The following is a 23,439-nucleotide window of genomic DNA, read 5'->3' on the forward strand; positions in this document are numbered from 1 at the left end:
CACACACACATATATATAAACCCTAACAAGGGAGGGGGTGGGAGACCAAACTGTGAAGTTTTGCTGTCCTGCAGAGGATCTGCTGCATGGTTTGTGCAGAACTGGTGTGTCTGCTGGAAAGCCTGTGGCCTTTCCACCCTTCTCCTGGAAGAACCGGTGGCTAAAAACACCCCAGTTTTCCAGATAAGTTTTGGGGAAGCTTTGGCCTTAGGTGCTTAATCTATAAAACCAGATTTGCTCTACCATGTTCCTCCTCTCCTACGTCTGGCAACAGTGTTCCTTAGAGCTGATAGGAATTGCCGTGAGGCTGCTGCATGGAAATGGCCTGGGAGGAGGAAAATAATAAAACTATATTTCCTTTGCAAGCCCCAGAACCTGCAGAACTTGTTAATTTATGGTTGCTGAGACTTTGGCCGAGTGAAGCTGCCTTCCCACCGCCCTTCTCTTTGCCTTGGAGCGCGGCAGCCGCAGCCACCGTTCACTCAAGGCGCCTGGGAGCATGAAGCAGCTCTACCTCATCTCACACCCTTTCCCAGTAAGCCCAGTTGCTGGTGGTGTGTCGGGTGACGACGGGATCCCCACCGAGCAGTGAGCGCCGCCCACGCTCATGCATATCGGTGCTGCACGGGTCCGCCCCGCTCCCGCGTGTGTGATGGAGCTGCCGGGCGCAGGTAGCAGCACGGGCAGCGGTGCGGGCAGGGCGGGCAGCCCGCTGCGGGTGCTGGTGGACATGGACGGCGTCCTGGCCGACTTCGAGGCCGCCGTGCTGCGGGGCTTCTGCTCCCGCTTCCCCGGGGAGCCGCGGGTGGAGCTGGCGGCGCGCAGCGGCTTCTCGGTGCGGGAGCAGTACGGCCGCCTGCGGGAGGACCTGGGGGTGAGCAGGGGGGTTCGCAGCCGGCGGGGAGCGCTGTGGCGGGACTGGAAAGTGGGGAGGTTGTGACTTGTTGACAAAACTTCCTCCCTCCCCCCTTGTACGCTGCTGTGAGCGATGGAAACCACATCGACTGACTTCCCAAGCAGAGGGAAGGCTTGGCGGGATTTTCCTGTTTTATTTATTTATTTATTTCCCCCAATTTTTATTTTTTAATGGTGTGCTACAAAGTTTTGATTCGTGCAACCAGCGTTAATTTGTGTATTAATATAATAATTAGTGACTTTCTTGGGATTGCTGGCCCTTTATGCAGAGGTGTGTGTGCAGGAATTGGCGTTGAGTGATTCTATCATAAAAACAGCTGGAAAAAATTTGTTGGCTCAGCCATCTTCAGCTTATTCTTTAGCTACTCCTGAGCTTGGCGTGCAGCAGTGGTGATAACTTAACCCTGAAGCTCCCTGCAGGTGTTAATGTAGCTCTGTCGCAGGATAAGAAATATAAATGTTATATATGGGGTTTGTGCAGCTAATAAAATGCCGTGTCTATATAATTCACTCTGCATGCTCTGACAAGCAAAGTGCACGGTAGGTGAGCTGGTGGTACACCCTGCATCTGTGCAAATTGTTGCTATTTTTAATGTTTGCTAATAGCTGAATGAATATCAGCGACTTTTACAAGGCAAAATTAGAAATACGGTGAATCCAGACTTCCCGCTTCCTTCTGGTTGCCGCAGGACAGCCGAGCACTCTGTCAGAAAGCGGAGCGGATGCTGATCCAGGCTGGGCCCTGTGCTTCCCCTGAGAAGTTCATTGTTAATTTCAAGATTAATGAGAACTCGCATTCAGTTCCCTCCTGAGGTACAGGTGTCTGCAGCAGCGTGGTGGACGAGAGAGCTGCATCTGGGCAGCATTTCCACAGGCTCCAAACTGACCGACCTCTATGACTATTGATGCTCAAAACTTCCTAGAGCTCATAACTTATAGGCAATACGCATTATTTGGTTATCATTTTATATAAATGACCATGATTTATTGCTTAAGTGAGTATCCTTTAAGTGAATTTCATTTAGGTGTACTGGGACAAAAAGAATTGCAGGTAATTTAAGGGGTCATAGCTTTTATTTGTTCTTATTTAGTGGGTCTGCTCTGTCCTGAAAGTTGTGTTCTGTTCTATTTCTGGCATTCCCATTCCCTAATTTGGTTCATGCTCATCCTGTTCCTTAGGTGTGTCAGTGAATGAACCAGATAACTGCTTGCAGTCCCACCCAGGTCGGCAGCGGCAGAAATCTCTTATCTTACTGTTCGTTATTAGCATGGATTCCTAAGGAAATTAGGTTTATGTCGTCGTGTTGTGTGTCTGTCTCCTCCAGTAACCTCTGGATCTCTGGGCTGTTTTAGGTGCATTTGGCAGAACAATAAGGCTTTAAAATTTGGAAGCTCCTTCAAGTTTTATGTAAATAGCACAGCTGGTTAAAAATAGAGACTGTGTTAGTTCTGCCGGGGCGGTACAGGGTGTCTGGGATGCAGAATTCCCGCAGGAGGAGGTTTCTCCTCGTCCCCAGCTGCAGGAAAAGCTGCTCCAGGAACCAGCAGCCCGGACACTGATAATTTCTGCATTGGCCTCTTACTAAGTGTCGATGTTTGTTAGTGCTCAGCAGGTGCCTCTTGAAACTCAAATCATTACTTTGCTTTATTTTTTGATTGTAAGTTGATAATTAATTTCACACCGAAAAACCATTTCATTTACAAAGTATTTCACGCAAGACTTTCTTTACTGTATTTGTCCATCTGGTGCCCAGCAATTTTGCTGATGGGGATTTGTCTCCCAAGAGTTCAGGATGTGTTACCCGGCCCCAGTTTCAAAGGAGGATTCAACATCTCCAGTGGTGGCAAGAATTTCTAGAATTACTTTAAGGATTGCAAATGGGAAAGCTTAGGGATAGATGTAATTATTCCAGTTTTGAATCTAAGTTGTTGCTAGTGGAAATTAGAAATGTTCAGCAACGATGGGATGAGAATGAGGAAAGAAAATTGGTTTGCTTTCTTTTTCTAGCAAGTTTGTTGGGTTTTTTTGGACAAATGGCTTTTGCTTTTGCAAGTCATCAGTATCTTTTTCCAGTAAAGCCAGACTGTTTTGTGACATGGAAACCTGCCAGCTTCTGCTGTCTTGCTGCCGGCTAAAAGGGCTTTCAGACACAAACCCTGGTTCTGTAATTCAGTCTCCTTGGGAAGAGCTCCAGGGAGTTGTTGCTGGGATCAGTGAGGCTTTGCACGGGAACGGAGATCTGGGCAGGTCTGATCTGGACTCCTTCACCTCTTCTGATTTGCATGTGAAATCAGGCAGCGCTTCCAAATTTCTGGCTGTTGATTTATGAGCATTTGTCAATTACGATGTGATCCAGGAGACTTGTTTAGTGCCGACTCCTCCTCATTGCTGCTTAATCAAAATAGTTTTTACATTGATGTTCTGCTGATGATATCGAGCAAGGAGACCATCAGCTGGGCTGTAAAGCAATCTTGTACAGTTGCTAAGCAAAGCTTGCCTTTGATGAACACTGACCAAGAGCTAAGTTTTCCAAATTGTTCAGTGCACAGCAATGTACAGCTTCATTGCTTGCGGAGAAATGCCAGCTCGGCACCTCTGAACTTCCCTGTGTGACCCGAGGAAGGTAAGATTTATATGTCTTAGGGTAGAAGAGATAATGGAAGCTTAACCTCTCTGCCTGAGAATGAAATTTAAGCTGTTTCAGTTCCATTCTGATTGAGTTTCATTCGTGAGTTCCGTTAGTTCGGTCTTTAGCGGTTTTGCCATTTTGCAGTTGGCCTCTGGGCCTTTCTGCCTTATTTTGGTCTTTTTTTGCTCTCTGCCTGGGATCACCTCTTTGGAACCAGGGTGCTCTCCTCTCTGGCGTAGATGGAGTTTGTGAGGAATTGCATTGAGTATCACTTTATATTTGATAGATTTAGTATTCATATTATTATTGCTAATATTTATTTGTTAGTATTTTGATATTTTATTAAACTTTTTCTCTCAATCCACAAGCTTCTCCCCTTTCAATTCTCTCCCCTGCTTGGGGTTTGCTTGGGGTTAAACCACAGCGCTCTCTGAACCCTTTGCTGGTTCTTACCGGTGGGTAACGGGACAACTTGTCATGCAGGGAGCTGGGATCAAAGCCCGGGTGTTGCTAACGTTCCTGTCTTTTGCAGGATAAGGTAGCCAGTGTCTACGAGTCGCCTGGCTTCTTTCTAGGGTTGGATCCAATTCCAGGAGCCCTGGAAGCCATGCAGGAGATGATCCACATGCAGGAGTAAGGACACTTTGCACTCTACAGCCCTTTTCCATTGTCTTATGCGCTTTCCCAACTGCTAATGAAAGCTGTTTCTTTCCAGCACCGAAGTCTTTATTTGCACGAGTCCTCTCCGGAAATACGAGCACTGCATCGTGGAAAAGGTGGGTGAGAATTTATTTTACTGGTTTTAATGCTGTTTTTGCAAGGTATTTCTTACCACCCACGACAAAGTCATTCATTTATAAAGATTCTGTCTAAATACGGAGCCTGAGATGTTCTGAACGAGGCCAATGCTGAGTTAGGAGGAGGCTGTAGCCTTGGAATTAACCCCGTTTGCCACGGACACAAGAACGGAGCGGGGACTTTAATCACTGCAATGACTTAGATGAGCACACTCCACGTGTTCTGGGCGAGCAGCCAGCGCCGCTCGCAAACTGACAGCGACGAGGCACGGCGAACGCGGCGCTGACTGACGGCACAGGTTAAATCAGCGTCCTGGGCCACAGCCAGTCTCAGCGGCGGGGATTTGTAGGCACAGATGGAGGTTTATGGGAGAAAAATTGCTGTATTGACTTGAGCAACGTGCACAGCGAGCACAGCAGAACTTTCTCTTCTTTCTTGCCTTTGCAGTACAAGTGGGTAGAGAAACATTTGGGACCTGAGTTTGTGGAGCGGATTATACTAACCCGGGATAAAACCGTCGTATCTGCTGACTTGCTGTTTGACGACAAGGATACCATTAGAGGTCTGAGAAGCCTTTGCAGCGCTCGCTGTTAGCTGGGGAGGAAGGCCCCCGGCTGACCCCAGCTTTCCTCCTTCCCTCCCCAGGCGCGGAGCAGAACCCGAGCTGGGAGCACATCCTGTTCACCTGCTGCCACAACCGGCACCTCCAGCTGCAGGCGCCGCGCCGGCGGCTGCTCTCCTGGGCCGACGACTGGAGGGGCATCCTGGAGAGCAAACGCAGGCAGTAACGCAGAAAAAGGTGACAGGACGCTGTGCTGTTCCCACTGCTGGGGAACAACCAGCTCATCTTGGCAGGGAAACCCCTTCCCGGGGCTCCCTCAGCCGGGCAGGGGTCGGTTATAAGAAATGAGCTGCCGGTGACACGCGGCAGAGCTGACTCCTCTGCAGCTTTCTGGAAGTTTGCTCTGCATTCAGTCAGTTAATCTCTGTAGAGTCATTTGGGATGTTTGCTGTTGGTGAAATGATAAAATGCAAGCAGTTGTGGGTTGGTTTTGTGTGTTTCTAACCTCGCTCCTGTTTGTTTTGGGCTGACTGGGGTTGAAGGGGAGAGAAAAAAGAAGAGGAAGAAGTAAAGCTCTGAAACTCGAGCAGACGCAGCGCGTGGGTGTCTGTCAGGGAGCTCTGTGCTCAGCAGCCAAACCCATTTAAATGTGATGTATTTAGCCACCCTGGCTTTGGGGTTGCTTTTTGCATCGTTGGCTGATAATGAAAGGAGACCAGGCTGGCTTCAATTTCTGCCCCCATGCATGAGTAAGAGCGAGCAAAGGCTGGGCTGCAAGTGCTGTGGAGAAATATTTATGAGCTTACACAAAACTGTTTACACAGCATTTAAGTTAATGTTTTATTAAGAGAAGGTTTTACAAGGCAGCCGTTCTCGTGAACCGCAGTGTCACGAGCTCTTTTTTAAAATTTTCACCTTTCTCACCAGTGGTAATGAAAGAAAAGCTTTGCGCTTTCTGATTTATAGGACAGCCACAACCTGCCCTATGTAGTGATTTACTAGCCGGGTGCCTATGCCGTGATGATAGGATGACATATTTAGTACCAAAGGGAATGCAGCAAGACTGCAAACTGCCAGGGCAGGGTAACACCTTCCTTCTTCTGCAAGAGCAGTAAAGCTTATGTGACATTGCAAAATCATTTGAGTTGATAGGGAAGATGAGAACTGCACTAAAAGCAGCCAGGAGCTGGAGGGGATATAAGCTGCCCAATAACTCAAGTAGAAAAAAACCCTAATTGCTGTGAAAGGTTATTTGTGCAAACTGGGTGCTGGGCTGCACTTGGCAACCTGCCCTCCAACAGCCATGACCTCTTTTATTTTAAATATTTGCCTGCAGTTTTAGCTGCATGCTTGACGTGGTAGTGCTGTACCGTCCTCTATTAACCTAAAATCCAGTGCTGGAATGACCACTTTCCCTCTTTAATGTTGTTCTTGACGCACTCTTGACCTGCCGAGCAGAACGTGGAGGCCTGGGAAAAGAGGGAATCTCCCTCCCGACAGCTCTGCGCTGCTCTGACGACTTCAGTCCTTGGGGAGAGGAATCCCCACCGCCGTGTGCTTGCTCAGGTTCCTGGCCTCCTCCACTTGCCGTGGCGTGCAGTAATCCTCCAGGAAGACGGTTGCCAGGTTGCTGAGCCTTCTGCTCGCGGAGAGGGAGAAGCGCAGCATGCACTCCACCACGGGCAGGGCCGTGGTCTGCTGGCGCGACTGCGGCGTCGTCAGGTACATCAGTGTCGTGACTGCCGACATGACCGTCTCCTCGTTGGAGCTGGACAGGCAGTTGATGATGGGCTCTACCCCATTTGCTTCCAAGATGTAGTCTTTGTTAGCTCTGTCCAGGCACAGGTTACAAAGACCGCCTGAAACAGCAAAAGAAAATGTCTGAGACGTGCAAGACAAACTTCTCTTCACACCCTCATCTTTCACTCCTGATCCCCCCTTTTTTTTTTCTAATACAGAAATAAGCATCCAGATTGCCTGTGACATTTGGATGGAAAATTCTTCATGGCTTCCTGGGCAATGTTTTCTTGATTCTTTCCAGAGGTTTTTCCACCAGAACATTCCTCCTCCTGTATGTCATTAGAGGGCACTGTCCTGCTGGACATAACAATGAAGAATTCCAGAATCACTTAACCCTAACAGAGGCTGGAAACAGCCATTTATTGCAGGTGTTCTAGAAGAACAGAGACAACAGTACCAGTCAAGATGCAAAAAATGTTTGTACTTGAGGCTTTTAAGATGCAGCCATACCCTGCTGTATCTCAGCCACAAAGCTTAAAAATGTATTTATTATAATCTCATGGAATGAGTCACAATTAGGATCTGACCCCTTAGCTCATGTTCAGACCATGGGGAATCACCATAAGGCATTTCCTCAGAGGACTATCTGAAAAATTTCAAGTATTAAGAAGACTGGTTGTCAACACTAGAATGATAACATTGGACCTGTACAGGGCAACAATTAATGTATTAATAAGTGCTCTTCTATAGGAGAGGTTTTGTTAAAGTCATTCATCTAGTGTTTATTTACAGTCTTTAATAATAAATCCTTTCCAGAAAGCATCGTTTTTAAGCACAGCAGCTCTACTGGGATGAAGGGGAGACACCTGCCTCCTGCCTCTCACCCCATTTCCCATATTTTCCACAAAATGAGGCCTCATCAGCATCGCGTGGATCTGTTCTTGTGGCACAACCTACCTGCCTCTCAGGTGGGAAGATTAACCACCAAATAATTCAAAATGTCAGCCCTGTCCGAGGGTGCTGAGGTGTGGCCCTTACCCATGGCGAACTCCACGAGGGTCTCGCTCTCCTCGGTGAGCATGTCGAGGAACAGATCCAGCACCTGCAGCTGCCGCAGGTACTCGTAGTTTTTGGGGTCGTAGGCGAAGTTGGCCAGGTTGGCCAGTACCTGCTCCTTGGCCTCTGCAACGGAGAAACATCAGGAAATGAGGAAACACGCTCGACGTGGGGAGAATTAGCCAGCAGCGGTGCCTGAGTGTTACCTGAGCTGTCTGTCGCCTGGAACTCGGTGACGAGCGCCTGCAGGTACTCCAGCCGCCCCAGCTCCATCCCGGTACCCCCAGCTCAGCCACTTAACGCCCGCCTCCCTGTGAAACCCCCCGCAATCACCTCTCCCCTCCTCACAAACGGCCCCGCCGCCGCCATCTTGGGGGCGTGACGCGGCGGGAAGGGGCGGTGGCCGCCATCTTGTGGGAGTGGCGGCGGGAAGGGGCGGCGGCCGCCATCTTGTGGGCGTGGGATGGCGGCGGCTCCGGCGCTGCCGGGTTTGCGGTGGGGTGTTTGCTTCCCTGTGAACTGCGTAACCTGTTACCAATTAAATAAACGATAGATGAACAAATAAATGATGTGCTCCGGTCTGTGTGTTGGTGTGTGGCAAAGCTTTGGTGTTTAAACGCTTAGCTCCTTGTCAGAGCAAGCCTTTTACTCACAAAAATCTTCGTGTACCTGTGGATTTTTTTCCTGCTCAATTTGGGGCGATAGGGAGAGACACTGGAGGGTATAAAGGTTTCGTTTTTATACGGAATTAGAACTCGTGGGCTAAAGAACAACGGAAAAAGATAATTTTTTTTGCGTTTTATAAAAAGGCAAAAAGTTTAGAAGCTGAGGGAAAAGGTAAAGTGAGGGGACAATACACGTAAGGTAAGATAAATGATCTGTGGGGGAAGAGAAGCCAAGGAGGAAGGAATCGGCGAACAGGTAATTCCACCCAGATCGTACAATGGCCTAAAAACAAAGCTGAGCAATTACAGATTCCGGACCAGAGCGGTTCCAGTGAAACCATTGTGGTTAAAAGTGCTGCAAGTGGCTTCAGATGCGGTTCACGTCAGGTAAATGTATAATGTAAATGTCCATAAACCTCATAAACTGCGGTGAACTCTGCAGAAATTTGCATTGCTTTTATTGAAGCAATTAAATGCCCATAAATTCTATAGACGGGGGAACAGGTTGCGAATCAGTGTTGCCGTTTGTATTATCACAAATGTAGCTGATTTTCATATAAAGCAAGTTGAACGTGGACCGATCTGCCCAGGACATCAGCGACAAGCGTTGGGCTGATAATCCCATTTCCCCAAAAATAAGCCCTACCCTGAAAATAAGCCTTAGCATGATTTTTCAGATCGCTTGAAGTATAAGCCTGACTCCAAAAATAAGCCCTACTTGTAGTTCATTTAAAAAGTCAATTTAAATAGTGTCCAGGCATATATACGTGTAAAAAAGTAATACATTTTGGAGCAAAAATTAATATAAGACTGTCTTTTTTGAGGGGGAAACAGGGTCTCTCCTACCACGCAGCCGGGTGCGGTGACCACATTGAACAGCAGGATGAGCAAAGAAGCTGCTCCGAATACTGTGATGCTAAATCTTTTAACATTGCGGTGGTGTGGGAGGACGGCATGTGGAAGTGGAGGTATTTATTTATTTCTACCTGGTATCAAAGTGTAAGCAACTGCGGTAGCAACTGCATCTCGTATCATAATTATCATCTGGAGACGATGTGTATACATGTGTATGAAAATGAACAACAAAGGTGCTACGGGCCTCTTCTATAGTAGAATGTTTATTTTTAGAGTGTGTATTAACAAATCTCTTTTAACGTGTGCCTTTGTGAGTGGTGAGTGTTGACACACTAGAGCCACATCTGTCATTACACAGAAAGTCAGTGACTAATGGGAGAAAGCAAACAGAGCTGGTCAACACAGAGAGAGGCGATTAAGGATGTTGGGATTGACTAAATAGGGCTGAAAAACAGTATTTAAAGAAGAAAATTGTGATTGCTTCTGTTCGTAAGCAATAGGTCTGTGGTCAGTCGGTGTGATTTTGCATGCACAGAAAGGCCTTTGTCCCCCGGCACAGTGTTTGGAACGGCTGGTGTCTGCTGGCCGAGTTTCATCTGCAGGTCACACCGTCCGGTGTCACCAAGACAAACCCCTGGACGTGTCCTCCTGGCCCCGCCAGCCGTGCCCCTTCCAGTGCTCGTCTTGCCTCGAGTTTAACCACAGCAGGTTCAGAGATGTGCAAAACATTTCACGCTGAATTTGCCGTGTTGGAGCTGCCTGCTGGAGCAGAGTTTGCTCACAATCCCCCTCTGGTTGTGCACTCAGAGGTTTTCTAGAGTTGCAGACCATGCCAGCGCTGCCTACACAACCCATTTTGTTACCAGCTCTGTGCTTGTTGTCTTTGAGCTGGCTTAATGTGGTGAGCTTGTCCTGATCGTCCAGATCCCTTGGCAAGGAGGCAGAGTTGCCTGGGGTATTTAACCCTCTTGCTCAGGCTGTTTGCTCACCCACTATTTGCTGTATTGTTTAATTGTCTGAATGCTCCAAGCACTTGCTGGTTGCCAGAACAGTTAGCACAGAATGGGCCGGTCCAGCCGGGGTATTCGCAGCTCCAGGGGCCGGTCTGGTGGCATTGATATCACGCCAAAGTTACAATTCCATGAATTTTCCTCTTTGGTAGTTACCTTTCTTTTCTTGTAGACCTTGCCAGGCCTGCAAACAGAACGCCAAACTCTTATTTTAAGTGATTTTGCACTCCTGAGCTGTTTGGGATTGTAGAAGTTTACTGTGACCTTTCTTCGGGTTTTTATTAAACTTTTCCAAGAATTACATTGGCAGGGTATCTAAGGCTATTTCTTTTTTAAGGATCACGATCTTGCAATATTTCAGCGTGAACTTCCTGGTGAATGTTCCATTGCAGTAAGGAAAGGTGCTTGTTGCAAAAATGCTTATCTTGCGAGGTTAATGATACTTTGAATGATAAAGGGAGCACAAAGGGCCAAGTGGGGACGAGGGGAGTGATGAACATTGATTTCTGGCATTTTTTACTTGCTCTGCTCCTTCTTGGAGATTTGTAACCTGGCTGAGGTGTTGGTGTTTGTCCATAGTTAAAGCCAGGGTTAATTTACTGTCTGTAGTTGTTAAAAAAACCTGCTTCATGGGCGAAGGGGTGGTGGTAATTAAGCTGTGGTCGCCTTGTGTAATGCAATGACCTTAGACTAATGAAAAGAACTTTTATTGCTTTATTTTTCTTCTAGGCCTCAGGATTCTTAAGGACTGAGTGTTACTGCTCTGTCCAATAGCTCGGGGAGGATATTTATTATACTGTAGCAGGCTTGGTACACACAGTCCCTTCAGCTGGGCTTTACAAAGCTCCTGCTCAAGGCAACTTGGAGTTCAGGTTGAAAGAGAGATAGGAGAGCTGTGGAATAGGAAGGGGGTGGTAGTTTTTGCTATTATGGGGGCTCAAACATCTTAATTCCCTGTGGAAACACAGCCTAAAATGTTACCTCTCCTCCCTCTGACGTTTCTTTCCAGCCTCGTGGGTCACTTCTGAAGGGTCCGTGGAAAGGAAGCGGGGGAGATAACGCTGTTTTCGGGCAGTTTAGATTCTGTAAGGCTGCTAGGAAGGTTTTAGTCAACAAGATGAGAAACATTGAAAACAATGGATTTGTGAATTCAGTGTTTTTCTTCCCACAAACATCTCTGTACATGAGTCCCGGTGCCCTGGTCCTGAGTCTGGGGGTATCAAAGAGCAGTGATAAATTCTGATGGGTTGTAGCTTACACCATATCTTGCCTGTTTTGCCCATGATGTTTGTATTGGTGGGAGGATTTGGGACAACAGGACCCTGTATTTCTGTAAGAAAACAGGAAGGGAATGTAGAAAGGTGAACAACATTAAAAGGTAAGAATTACATACAGAAAACAAAATGGCAATTTGTTCAGCTGCTTAGCTGGTTTATTTGCAATACCTAGGAGAGGTTTGGGGCTTGATCCCTTGTCCTTTTTTTCTCTTTCGAGAAGGGGAAAGCCTCATCTTTTTCATAGGAGCACACAGCAGTGATTATTTTGGAAAGCTGAGAAGCACCAGTCCCTGTTTGCTTCATAGTTATGGACCATGTAAGCATTGCACAGGTTCATAAACACCTGTGATAAGAGATTAGATATGTATGCCCCCCCCATAGCCATCTTGTTTAACTATATGTTTGATGAGGAAATGCAGACGCGACTGATTCTGTAATCCTGGAGCAGCACTGAAATACAGGGATACAGACCCTGCCGAGGGGTGGGAGCCGGAGCCCTCCGAGGGGCTGCTCCATGTCAAACCCGCTGCGAAGCCATTATTGTGTCTGAAGACATGAAGCTTTCTGGTAGTTTCACCAAGTTTGGGTTTTCTTGGTTGGTTTTGTGCGGGGAGCCCACAACTAACGAAAACTGTGGTTTTGTAGCCAGGAATTGGGTGCAACGGTTCTCGAGATAAGCGCTGCGGCTGCGTGGGGTAATGTCGCTGCTTCCATTTCGCTCCCGCTTTGTGCTTCTGTCTTTCTGACGGCTGAGTCATCTCCATCTCCAGCGCGTTGTGAGTCTCTGCTTCTCTCAGATCAGGAGCGATACAGCACATAAGCGGTTTGCAGCCGGAGCTGGTGCTGGAGGTTGCTGCAGCTCTCAGTACCTACGAGTGCGACTACCGGAGTGCAGCAAGAAAAGCAACTTATGGTCACGGCTCTACAGATATGAGTCAATAACATTGACTCTTCTCTGTGTATTTTTTCCCCCCCACATATTTATTTATAAGTTGTGCTTGTGCAAACTTCTCTATAATAAGAATGCCAGTGTAAGTCTGAGAATCTAAGACTAAAGAGCTAAATTCATTCACACAAGGGGGAACTTTGAATTTGACCCTGTATAGGGCTGCATACAGTTACTCTCAGGTCTAGTAACACCTTCCCTGCCCACCCAAAGCCCCCAAGAAAAGAAAGTGTGTCCCAGTTAATGCTGGAAAGAATTTACACAAGCCATGAATCCTGTTTTGTGATATATCAAGAAGCACTTGAGATATCACTAGTTATACAAAGGAGGCACTCTAAAATTTGATAATTTTCTTTTTTCTTTTGATGCTTTGGAGTTGAACCTGTGAGGTTTTGAAAATGTCCTTGACATGAAGAACTCGTGTATATATATATATATATATATATGTGTGTGTATATATATATATATATAATATATATGTGTATATATATATGTATATGCCTTGTAGGAGAAAATATTTGATCTTACTAGAGACTTGGCTGAGTTCTGCATGCAGCAGCCTCCAAATAATATTTAGGGAGGTGGAAAATAATAACACAAAACCCCCAACATGGGAAGCAACCAGGAGACTTCATACAAATCTGCACCAAAATCACATGTTCAGAAGAGGCAGAAGAATTGTGGAAGAATTACCGTTGTGCATGGCCATTAATATGTCCAGTGCTACCAACCAAAATGTGCACGTGAAATTCCAGTGATTTCTTAAAGGCACCGAGTTAACCCGATGGAACCGACACAGGTTTTGTCTCTCGGTGCTGGTTCCGTGGCTGTTGTTCCATGGTTTGCTTTGGGAAAGCGTGGTTGGTTCTCTTAGTCCTCCGGCTCTTTGGCTGGTGCTGGGCTCTGGGCTCAGCCTAAGATCCGGATCACTCCCGTGGAGTCCGACACAGCCTCACGGAATGGAAATGCGGCGCTGACACCAGTTTTAGAAAGCAGATGCTTGTTTTCTCTTCTGCCATCAGCGCTGGCCCTTGTGCAGCTTTGTACAGGCCACCTAATGGTTCATGTTCCTCTTTTTGTGCTTCTTTTCTTTCTTCTCATATGCTCGTGATGTGCACGACTGCTGGAGGGGATTGACTCTCAGCCCGCGGTTCCGTTGGTATTTCATTGTATTGGCATTTGGAGGGATTATCCAAAGGTACTTTGGGAGCGTCTTTCAATTTGGGTTTTTTTTGCAGGGCGCAGAAGCTGAGCCCCATGAACAACGCGGCTGATATCAGGAAGAAACTGGAGGTGTAGAAGATGTAGCGGAAATCGCTGGTGATGTCCACCAGGAGACCTGAAGTAGAAGCCACAGCTTAGTCGAAGGGAACACGCACGCTAACAGCAAATGGGTGATGTTTACATAAGTATTAAACTTAAATCATTCAGCAAACTGCCATATACAAAAGATAAGCGTTCATAGATGAGGTAAGTTCTCTTCTCTAGATTCTAGGGGTTGGTTTTTTCTGTAGTCACTGCTCAGGTGATGTTTCTGCTTCTGTATAAAGTATTTCTCAATAAACAGAAAAATCTGTAAAGAAAGGGAATTGTAACTTTTTCCCAATGTGCTGATTCATTTTGTTTACTTGGCAGAACCCCCCGTGCCACTGTCAGTCAATGGATTTTGGAATGAGTGACCTTGTTACACCCCAGACCAGAGAACAGAACAAATAAATAGAGAAATCTCTCAAAAAGCAACATGTTTGGTTCTCTAAACTGAAAACCTGCCTCTAATAGTGTGTAATCAGGGGGAGGAAAACACACGGCACAGCAAGCATTATGACTAAGTTGCCTCAATATAAAACATGGCATATCAAACAAGTAATTTAACACTAATGTTAGAGATGGAAAGACAATACTCAGGCCAAATATATGATACCTTCTCTATAAGCTTCTTATTTATGTGGTAATACCAGAATAATGTTTGTTTGCTTGTATTCTCCAGTAAAGACTGGGGATGTTTCTTTTCATAGTGCACTTTTCTTTAGCAGATTTTAGGACTACAAATAGAAATGGAGCTGGTTGTACTGAACGTTGTTTCACCCATCGGCCACTCCTGTGAGTTGGGCGAGACAAGACTGCTTTTTGCACTTCGAGAAGAGGGACTCACGCACTAATGCCAGGGAATACCATGAAATACGGGGCGTGTTGTCACCCCATTCTTAGAGCAGAAGTTCTGCTGTGCTGCAGGAGCAGGTGCGGCTCGGGCAGGTCACTTAGTGGCATTTGCAGCGAGCTGTGAAATCAGTGAATAATTGATTTCACGGGGGGCCATATCTACCTCCTTGCTTGTCTCCCGAGAAAAGTGAACACGCTCTAGAACTCAGAAAGAAGAGTGAACAGAAGCTTTTACTATCAAGCTTTTGAATAATGTAGAGCTGGTAATAATTCTGATTACAGTTAATTTGTCTAATGGGATGTTTGCAAATCCTCGAGACTCCGTAGAGAAAACAAAGCAAACTAGCAAAGCAGTGAAATGGTTCACAGACAGCAAGATCCTACCACAGTAATTCCTCTCTGTGTCTTTGCCACTTGCAGGAACAAAGCTCTCCTCACTCCCACGCCTGCCAGAGCTGCCTGCCAAGTGGGTCACTTTGTCACCCGCTGCTGTGGTGACACTCGGACAGCTGCAGAAATGACCCTCCTTCAGCTGTGGGAAGGGGCTGATCGTTCCTTTCCATCTTTCCCTGTTTTATTGCTCCCTTTGCATAACTCACCTGTCTGCATGGGTTTGGAAACTCCCTCATTTCTCTTCTTTATACTCCCAAATACTTGTCACACAACCGATTTATTTTTTTCCCCAGCCTGCTTTAATAGCTTCTGTTACCTGTGAGCGGGGGTCCGATGAGGAGGGTGATGCTCTCCAGGATGGTGAAGAGCCCTAGAGCACTTGAGAACCTGTCCATCTCCACCACGTCCATCAGCACCTGGAAGAGCAGCGCCCCGATGCCGCTCATGGCGATGCTGAGGATGATGCAGTAGACGATGAGGACGCTGAACTCGGCCGAAATGACGCAAATGAAGTTGCTCAGCCCGCAGAGGAGCACGGCCAGGCTGAACAGGTAGATGCGTCTCCTGGTGAAGATGCTGTGTCCTGAAAGGAGCCCTGTCAAAGGGCGGATGAAGATGTTGATGAACCCAATGATGGAGATGAGGAGGGCCGCCCTGCGTTCCTCCACCCCGTTCTGGATGGCGTAAGGCACGAGGTAGATGTGGGGTAACGCAAACCCCATCATCATCCAGGTCACTCCAACAGTGTAAATCTGGTAACCTTTGTTTTGGCAGAAGATGTCAAAAGCCAGGTACTTCTGCAGCATCTGTAAGCACACGGTCCTTCTGCTCTGCTGCCGGAGCTCGGGGTGGGGAGAAGATGCTCCGTTGGACAGTTGTGCCCCTTCTGCTGTTCTCCCCAGCTCCTCTGCAGGCTTGGGTGACTGTGGTGGTGCCCCTGACGCAAGCTGGACCGGTCTCATGATGGCTCCACAAACACAACAGTTCAACAGGATTCCTCCGAAGATCAGGAACGTGTTCCTCCAGCCCATCTCATCCAGCAAGTACTGAGAAAGCAGCGGCCACAGCGTGAACCCCAGAGAGACGCCCATGGATGCGATGGCGTTGGCCAGTGTCCGCCACCGCACAAAGTAGTAGCCCAGCATGGTCACTCCTGCCTGGAAGCTGAAACACGAGCCCAGACCTAAAGGTGAGGAAAAAGAGAAAATGACAGCGTGTGATCCCTTTGCGTTGTCGTAAAGGGGGAAAAGAGCCCAAATCCAGGGTGTACCCACAGGTGACTTCACCTGCTACTGAGGCATCTCCTCACCTGCCAGGCTGCACAACCTCAAGTAATTAATAATCAGAAACCCCACACAAGGGGTGCATAAATTAAACTACTTGTTTTCTTTGCTATACTAAATATACTGATCTAAGCTGACAGTTGTCTGGGGCTCGCTGCCATTCCTACAGTTGTTATGGAATTGTTCATTAAAAACTTGGGTTTTATTATAACCCGCATGCAGCAAGCTGTGCTGTTTGCCTGACACTCTCATCAAGGCTCAGGGAATTACTTATTGTTTTTCTCTCTATGCAGTGGACGCAGCTTCAGCTTGCAAGATCCAACAGGACTGATCCCAAAGTAAGCTGGCTGGAGAAATTAATTAAAGAGCAGGAGTTGAACAACAGTCACGCAGGATAAATATTTGGAAAGGAAAAGTTCCCATCTGTTACTTCTGTTCAAAACTAATAAGTTATTTTGTTAGAAAAAGATATCTCCACATTTGCCCAGATTGGGAGTGCTGAAATACAAGCCCAGGGAACTCGAGAAGGATGTTGTGCCAACGCGTTATGTTCCAAGATTGAAAAAAAAACAACCTCCCTTATTCGGAGACAAAAGGCTGAGAAGCTACTAAAAAGACCAGACATCCTTGCCCTCCATTTTGCCCTCTGGAGACCTGTCGCTTTTTCCAGACAGAAGCACTTTCCAGCGAGCTCGACGGGATGAGGTGTGTTAAAGGGCTGTGAAGGGCAAGTCCATCTGCTACAGGATTCCTGCGTCGCTCTGGGGCTTTTAATTTATCCCATTCCACAGACGAATGGAAAAACGTGAGCGCTTAGTCGGGGCTCTCGCCATTTCCCGCCTCTCGAGTCCAGCACAGCAGCTGTTTTCCCTGCTGTTTTTCCGTACGTACCGGTGATGAAGCCGGCTGTCAGGTAGAGCTGGCCGATGGACCGGCAGAAGGAGCTGGACACCATCCCCACGCCGCTGAGCAGCCCCCCCAGCATCACCACGAACCGGCAGCCAAAGCGCTTCACCAAGATGCTGCAGAGGGGCCCTGCAGGCAAAGAAGCCAAAGGGAAGCGGTTAGGGAGGAAAACAATACTTTATACCTGCTGGACTGCTGCAGTTATCAGATGATTTAGTCTGGAGACCCTGAGGGTTGTCCCAGCAGCTCGATGCAGGAGGGAAGCCAGGAATAGATAATACATTCCGAGATCCCCCCAAGTGCACAGTCAGCTTGTTGGCTGAGGCTCCTGCGGTCTGCCTGGATCTTGGCCATCGAGTAGGATTCCTGAGCTTCCCTGCGATGGATTTTAGTCAAAACTCTTGGAAATTAAATGGAAGTAGGACCTTCAAGTCTAGTTCTGTTCTCACACGATGTAAATTCTGGTAATGATTTGAAAAAGCAGAGTACTTGTATTTCTATGCCTCTGAATAAGAGATGCTAAGCGGGGTGATATTCCTGTTTGCGTATTTCTGCTGTTATTTTACTGTGTTTTTCAAATATTCTGCTGCAAAATCTCCTGAACTGCCCTTGGTTTCCCGCTACCTGGGTGAAACACCTTGCGGGAGAAGGCAGATTGACTCTGAAATATGTCAAGAATGGGAGGAAAATAGACGTTGCTAGGGAGGATTATTTGAAAGTGGCTGCATGGGAAGCGATCTCAGCGGCGGGGAGCAGCATCCCAGGTGCAGTTTGGGGAGTCCTGCTGCTGCTGAAAGTTGTATTCCCTGGAAAAGAACAGTATGTTCTTGTCAGCACAGCTCTCTGCACATGTGTGTCCTGCAGGGCCGGGTGGGTTTATCTGTGTCCGCTTCCAATGGGACCCATGGACACGAGCACGTCCCAGTTCCCACCGGCACAGCCCCGTGACAAACAGGAGCGAGACCTGGGTGCTTCTAATGGACAAAATCCTGGATCAAATTGTGTACATAACCTGGGTTTATTGTGTACATACATTGCTGGCACGGCTTTACTGGGGAAGAGTTATGTTATTTCATCAGAAAATGCAACGAATAGGCACGGAGGGGTGTATTTAAGGTCAGTTAATTCTTTGATTTTCATAGACTTTTGGTGTATTTGATGAAGTTGAGTTAAATTACCGGTTTTTAATGCCATGTAGCATCCTTCTTTTTGGGGTAGGAAAAGATGAGTTCAGACCTGCAGACCATCAGTGGGAAACGCGCTTCTCTCTGCACACCCTGGCAGACAGGATGGGAAGGTGCAGTTTCTCTTCTCATTCCTCTGAGGTTCCTCAACATTTTCCAGGTTTTTTATTTGTTATCCTCTCTGAACACTCAAGGTGATACAAGCAGATGTGAAATGACTGTAAAGTTCAGGATTGGGAGTCAATCAGTGTAGGGAAAAATAACCCGTGGCACATTTGTGACCTAAATCAACGCCTGGGTTTGAAATAAAATCCAGATAGTCAAGTGAACAGTGGAACATTATTAAAATTTAGACTGCAGCTGTCTGTATTTTGATCTGCTTGGGAGATTTTCACCTCAGACTCCAACTGGCCTTTGAAAAAGTGTCCAGCAAGCTGGGAACTGGTTTATTTTCCTCCTGCTGAAGACATTAAGGATGGTACTTCTGTTTAACCAACTCAAGTAGCCAGAAGTCATGAATAGAACACTCCAAAATGATATTAGCTATAAAAATTGTAAGGGTTTTTAATTATTTGTTCCTGTTAACTTGCTTTCTAGGTTTCAAATATTATTTCTTGCTTGCCTCTGCAAAAATATCTGGAGTAAGAACCTGTCAGAGCCTGAACTCTTGCATTTCCCATCTTGGAGACGGCCACGGGATCCCGAGAATTCTTGAGTGATTCTTATAACGAAATAATCGTTAATCGCTTCTACCTGGGAGCACAGTGTGGGTAATGAGATATGTTTGGCTTAACAAGTTATGAGCCATTGTTTGCACGGTGCCCTTCCCTTTGCCCCACGGAGCTGCCATTGCCTCTCCTGCCCAGCACCACTCTGAGCATGGGCTGCTCGCTCCATCCCCACTCCTGGTTAGCAATTTTGCGATAAATATATGTATATTTCCCCTTCGGCTCCTCGGAATTAAAAAGAAAAGAGAGAAAAAAGAGAGCAGCACGTTTAAGAGACACAGGTGATACAGCAGAACGCAGTGCTGGAAAGGGTTTAAGCGCGGAGGTGATGGATGTAACCGGAGAACCCGAATCAAAGAGAGCCTGGCTCATGGCAAAGGAGATCAGAAGTTGCAGCAAAAGCCATACATGCTTGGCCTGAGAGGGAGGTGGGTTTTTTGTTTCCTTTTGCTACTTTTTCTGATTTATGTCCATGTTACAGGTGCTTTTCCACAGTAGCAGCCTCCAATAGGACATGTGACTGGCAGGCAGAGTAACAACTCTTGTTAATTTGCTGGTTATGCCCTGATGTCTTCTATTAGTGAATATAATTAACATGAGGCTATTCTTTCCTTGCCTAATTTATAACTTTTGGATCTGTTTATTGGCTGTCTTTATATTACCTTTTACTGTGGTTCTCAGCCTCCTACGAAACAATTACTTCATTCAAGATAGGATAATTGGTATTATCTCGCAGGTACTGCCAGACTTGTCTTTCCTGAGCGTGTTGGGACTGAGCTGCTCCTTCGACCATGTCCCAGAGCCAGCAGGTCCCGCTTGGCTCATTCCCGCTTCCAAATTCCAAGCCCCAAGGACACTGCCTCATTTCTACGGAGCCGCAATGATAATTCCTCCCCTCATTACTTCCCCCGAGGTCTCTCTCTCCATCCACACCTTGCAATTCTGGACCAAACTGCTTCTGCTAAGGTGCAAGCTCTTCTCTCCCATCTCTGGTGGCCATCAGCCAGGGGATGGAACCTGCCGCAGCCTTCACATCAGCATGGGTCAGGCCTTTGCTTTATTTACTTTTTTCTTTTGGAAGGGGCAGGTATGAACTCGGGGAGCAGCCCAAACACACGGGTGTCACTGGATACTTTGCTTTTCTTGGCCTGGTGGGTTCTGTGTTGTCTGTTTATCAAATGAACACAGGAGTTGGATGTGGAGGGGTCAGCCGCGACACCAGGGCTGCTTATTGGGAAGCCCTTGAGCTGCTGCGGAAATATCCAGCTGGGGACCCTGTCCTGTGCAGCTCCCACTTTTTCTTTGGGGAGTAAACCTGTGATTCTCTCTGCTATCTGTAAAGCGCAGCCCTCTTTCCATCTCCTGTCTCCTGGAGGTGCTGCCTGACCTACGTTCTGCACTAATCCAGCTGTGCTCATATCCACCCCAATGCCCACTTGGGTGTGCGCTCTGTGCCACCACCAAGGACTTGCTTTTAATGCTCTGCCCCAGCTCGCAGCCTGGAGGAGTTTGGCTTTTGCCGTTTTTCAGCCGTGAAGAACACAGTTGTCACGTGGCACACGGAATGAGATGCGCTCTCATGGACAAAAGATGAATCAAGAAAGCACTGGCAGCTTATTGAAAGAGATGCTCTGGTTTAAGTTTTTGCTGGTCTGGAGAAGTTGAGCAGAGAAAGGGATTCACCTCCTTTGACCAGGGGTCTTGGCTGTCTCTTGGTTGTGGCAAAAGGGAGCGTGATGTCTGTGGACACTCAGCTTTGGACTGTGTGACGCAAGTGGCTTGGAGATGCTGGAACCCCAGGGGACTGGTGGAGCCACCATCCCTGGAGGGGTTTAATAGACACGTAGATGAGGTTCTTAAGGACATGGTTTAGTGCTAGAATGAGGTTATGGTTGGACTTGATGATCTTAAGGTTCTCTTCCAACCAAAATTATTCTATGCTCTGCACTGCTGACCAGCTCCCTGTCCCTTCCACCATCTCCCTTAACGAAATGCCAAAAGTGCCTTTATCACGGCCCCTCATAGCGACACAACCACAGGAGGTGGTGGGGGACGTTCCCTGCGGCGTCACTTACCACCTCCATGCAGCACGGCCACCATGATGGACGGGAACCACGACGTCTCGCTGTTGCTGGCCTGGAACTCGCGCTGGAGGTCGGTGAAGAAGACCCCGATGCACGGGGGGTAGCCCAGCGTCAACCCCTGCAGCAGCACGGTGGCCAGCAGGACCATCCAAGCCCATCCCTGGTCCTGGGGCTTGGCAGCTCCATGTCCGGCTGCTCCTCCTGGGGACATGGTGGCTCCTTTCTCCTCCTAAGCCTGCTGAGGAAGGGAGCGCAGCTACCACGCAACCCTCACCCCAGCCGGGGCAGCTCCAGAGAAGAGCTGACGGTGTTCCCGAGGCTCACAGGCACCTTTTGCAGCTGACACTCCAGAGTTCTTGCTCTGCATTTCTTCTAGCACCTCCCTTCCTTCTCTCTGCGGGATCCTTGGCAACAGATTGCTTGAGAAACAACAGCCTTTCCCCTTTTTATATTTCACAAGTCGTGTGACCACGGCCAGGTAGGGAGCAGGACCACACCTCCTGGAGGTATGACTTGGCTTTACCGAGTTCCCGCCCGTATTTTCCCTTTCACCTGCTTTCATCAGATGGAGTCCCCTTGCTGGCAATTGCTAAGGTCACTCAGCCCTCGTGCTGAAAAGAAAAAACGCTGCAAATGCCAAGAAAAATAGAAACACATAGAGCTTGCACATTGCAGCAGAGCTCGGCGTGAACCTGATAGGAAAACTGCACCTACCTACAAAGTGCTGGTGCTGAAAAAGTGCTGTTAAAGCTGTTAATTAAAGGATCTGGTGGTTGCAGAGAGGCTTTTGCTTTACCTCTGTTTGGATCTAGAGCTTCTTCTGAGACATCCCAGTTTCGGTTTCTTTATAGACCGGCAGCATGAAACACACAGCGATAGCATTTCCTGTCCTCTCCACGTGAATAAACATGCATTTTGAAAAAATCTTTTTGGCAGCTGGATGAGCTCAAAAAAGTTCCCCTGAGGTTGCTGCGCAATGCAGTATTTATTTAACACTCAAATAGTGCTTTTTTTTTTTCCCTAGAACAGTAGCTACAATGGAGTTTTGTGTGCAGCTTTAAAAATGAATCATAGTTAGATCTCGCTCGTTATTTCAAATTCGCCATGGCGGCACATTCAGAAAGTGAGTTCTGTGCCTCGGACTGAGACTGGAATCGGCCGAACAAAGGGCAGCGAGCGCGGGCTGCGGCGGCTCATCCCCGGTGAGGCGCTTCTGCTGCAGCACCGACTAAAAGCTTTGATGAAGTCTTTTGCAACATTAACCTCAGCATCACTCCTGTAAACAGGGCTCTTGTGCTGGCTGGATCGCCGCCAAAACACACACGAAAAGAACAGAGGGGAAAAAAAAAGACCGGGAGGAGAGGGGGCCCGTGGGAAGGGGCTCTGAGATGCAAATTGTGGCGGTGATGCTCAGCACGCTTTGGTTCTTTGTCCACTTCAGCTGGGCACAGATAATGCAACTAATTCAAGTGCTTGTCTCCCTGGTGTGAATTAGCTGGGTGACAGCCTAAAACCCTCTCCCCGGCAACAGCAAACCTGCAAAAAGAGGCAGGAGCACAGCTCCGCGCCGTTCCCAGCCGCCCCGGCCAATGCTTGGGTTTGTCCAGCGGCAGATTTCTGGCTCCTCTCACATCTTACATTTCTCTTCTTGGTGACAACCAATGGTAGGACAAGGGGCAATGGGTACAAACTGAAACACAGGAGGTTCCACTTAAATATGAGAAGAAACTTCTTCATGGTGAGGGTGCCAGAGCCTGAACCAGGCTGCCCAGGGAGGTTGTGGAGTCTCCTTCTCTGCAGACATTCAAACCCGCCTGGACACCTTCCTGTGGAACCTCAGCTGGGTGCTCCTGCTCCATGGGGGGATTGCACTGGATGAGCCTGAGGTCCCTTCCAACCCCTGACACTCTGTGATGCTGTGATTCAGTGATCTCTCCGTGTCCCTGCTCTCTGGGGAGGACCCTCATCCACCCTCTGTCTGCAGGACACCTCGTACCCCGGCACTGTCGCTGTGAGGACCTGGGGATGTTCTGCCAAGCAGCACACGGTTCCTCGCTGCCTCCTGCCTGCGTGAAGGTAACAGAACGAGTTTGTTCCAGCGCTGGCTGCACCGAACAGCAAGAGTGGAGCAAAAACCTTGCTAAAAAGAAAAAAGAAACCTTCCCGTGGTAAGCAGACAGGATGGATGGTGCCACATATGCTCAATGTGCTGGGGTGACCTGGTGTTGAGCAGCGAACACAAGTGAC

General features: G+C 47.8%; 4 protein-coding genes and 1 long non-coding RNA gene across 7 annotated transcripts in view; 3 read left to right on the forward strand and 2 right to left on the reverse strand.

Moving 5' to 3' along the window:
- ATP5PD (ATP synthase peripheral stalk subunit d) overlaps positions 1–23,439 on the forward strand; it is a 92,627-nt gene that overhangs the window by 49,320 nt on the left and 19,868 nt on the right. The gene's annotated exons all lie outside the window — the stretch shown is intronic.
- Positions 58–7,464, forward strand: NT5C (5', 3'-nucleotidase, cytosolic). Its single transcript, XM_065852697.2, has 6 exons — positions 58–874; positions 4,078–4,178; positions 4,261–4,321; positions 4,791–4,905; positions 4,989–5,142; positions 6,864–7,464. The coding sequence occupies exons 1-5, from the start codon at positions 608–610 to the stop codon at positions 5,129–5,131; spliced, it is 687 nt and encodes a 228-aa protein (XP_065708769.1). The 5' UTR covers positions 58–607; the 3' UTR covers positions 5,132–5,142; positions 6,864–7,464.
- ARMC7 (armadillo repeat containing 7) lies at positions 5,732–8,039 on the reverse strand. Its single transcript, XM_065852698.2, has 3 exons — positions 7,908–8,039; positions 7,684–7,827; positions 5,732–6,764 (listed from the first exon to the last, which is right to left on the reverse strand). The coding sequence occupies exons 1-3, from the start codon at positions 7,972–7,974 to the stop codon at positions 6,427–6,429; spliced, it is 549 nt and encodes a 182-aa protein (XP_065708770.1). The 5' UTR covers positions 7,975–8,039; the 3' UTR covers positions 5,732–6,426.
- Positions 9,467–22,406, reverse strand: SLC16A5 (solute carrier family 16 member 5). Of its 3 annotated transcripts, none has more exons than XM_071816647.1 (4): positions 21,907–22,406; positions 17,182–17,325; positions 15,324–16,190; positions 9,467–13,793 (listed from the first exon to the last, which is right to left on the reverse strand). In XM_071816647.1, exons 2-4 carry the CDS (start codon positions 17,273–17,275, stop codon positions 13,552–13,554), a joined length of 1,203 nt encoding a protein of 400 aa, XP_071672748.1. In that variant the 5' UTR covers positions 17,276–17,325; positions 21,907–22,406; the 3' UTR covers positions 9,467–13,551. The 3 variants fall into 3 exon arrangements, with proteins under 3 accessions (XP_071672748.1, XP_065708776.1, XP_065708777.1); XM_065852704.2 differs by lacking the exon at positions 21,907–22,406 and adding an exon at positions 21,184–21,897; XM_065852705.2 differs by lacking the exons at positions 9,467–13,793; positions 21,907–22,406 and adding exons at positions 13,806–14,027; positions 21,184–21,898.
- LOC139829375 (uncharacterized) lies at positions 15,579–18,739 on the forward strand. Its single transcript, XR_011741835.1, has 2 exons — positions 15,579–16,196; positions 16,584–18,739. It is a non-coding gene; the product is annotated as an uncharacterized lncRNA (long non-coding RNA).

This window comes from Patagioenas fasciata, chromosome 18 (genome assembly GCF_037038585.1).
Source record: "Patagioenas fasciata isolate bPatFas1 chromosome 18, bPatFas1.hap1, whole genome shotgun sequence".
Classification (NCBI taxonomy): domain Eukaryota; kingdom Metazoa; phylum Chordata; class Aves; order Columbiformes; family Columbidae; genus Patagioenas; species Patagioenas fasciata.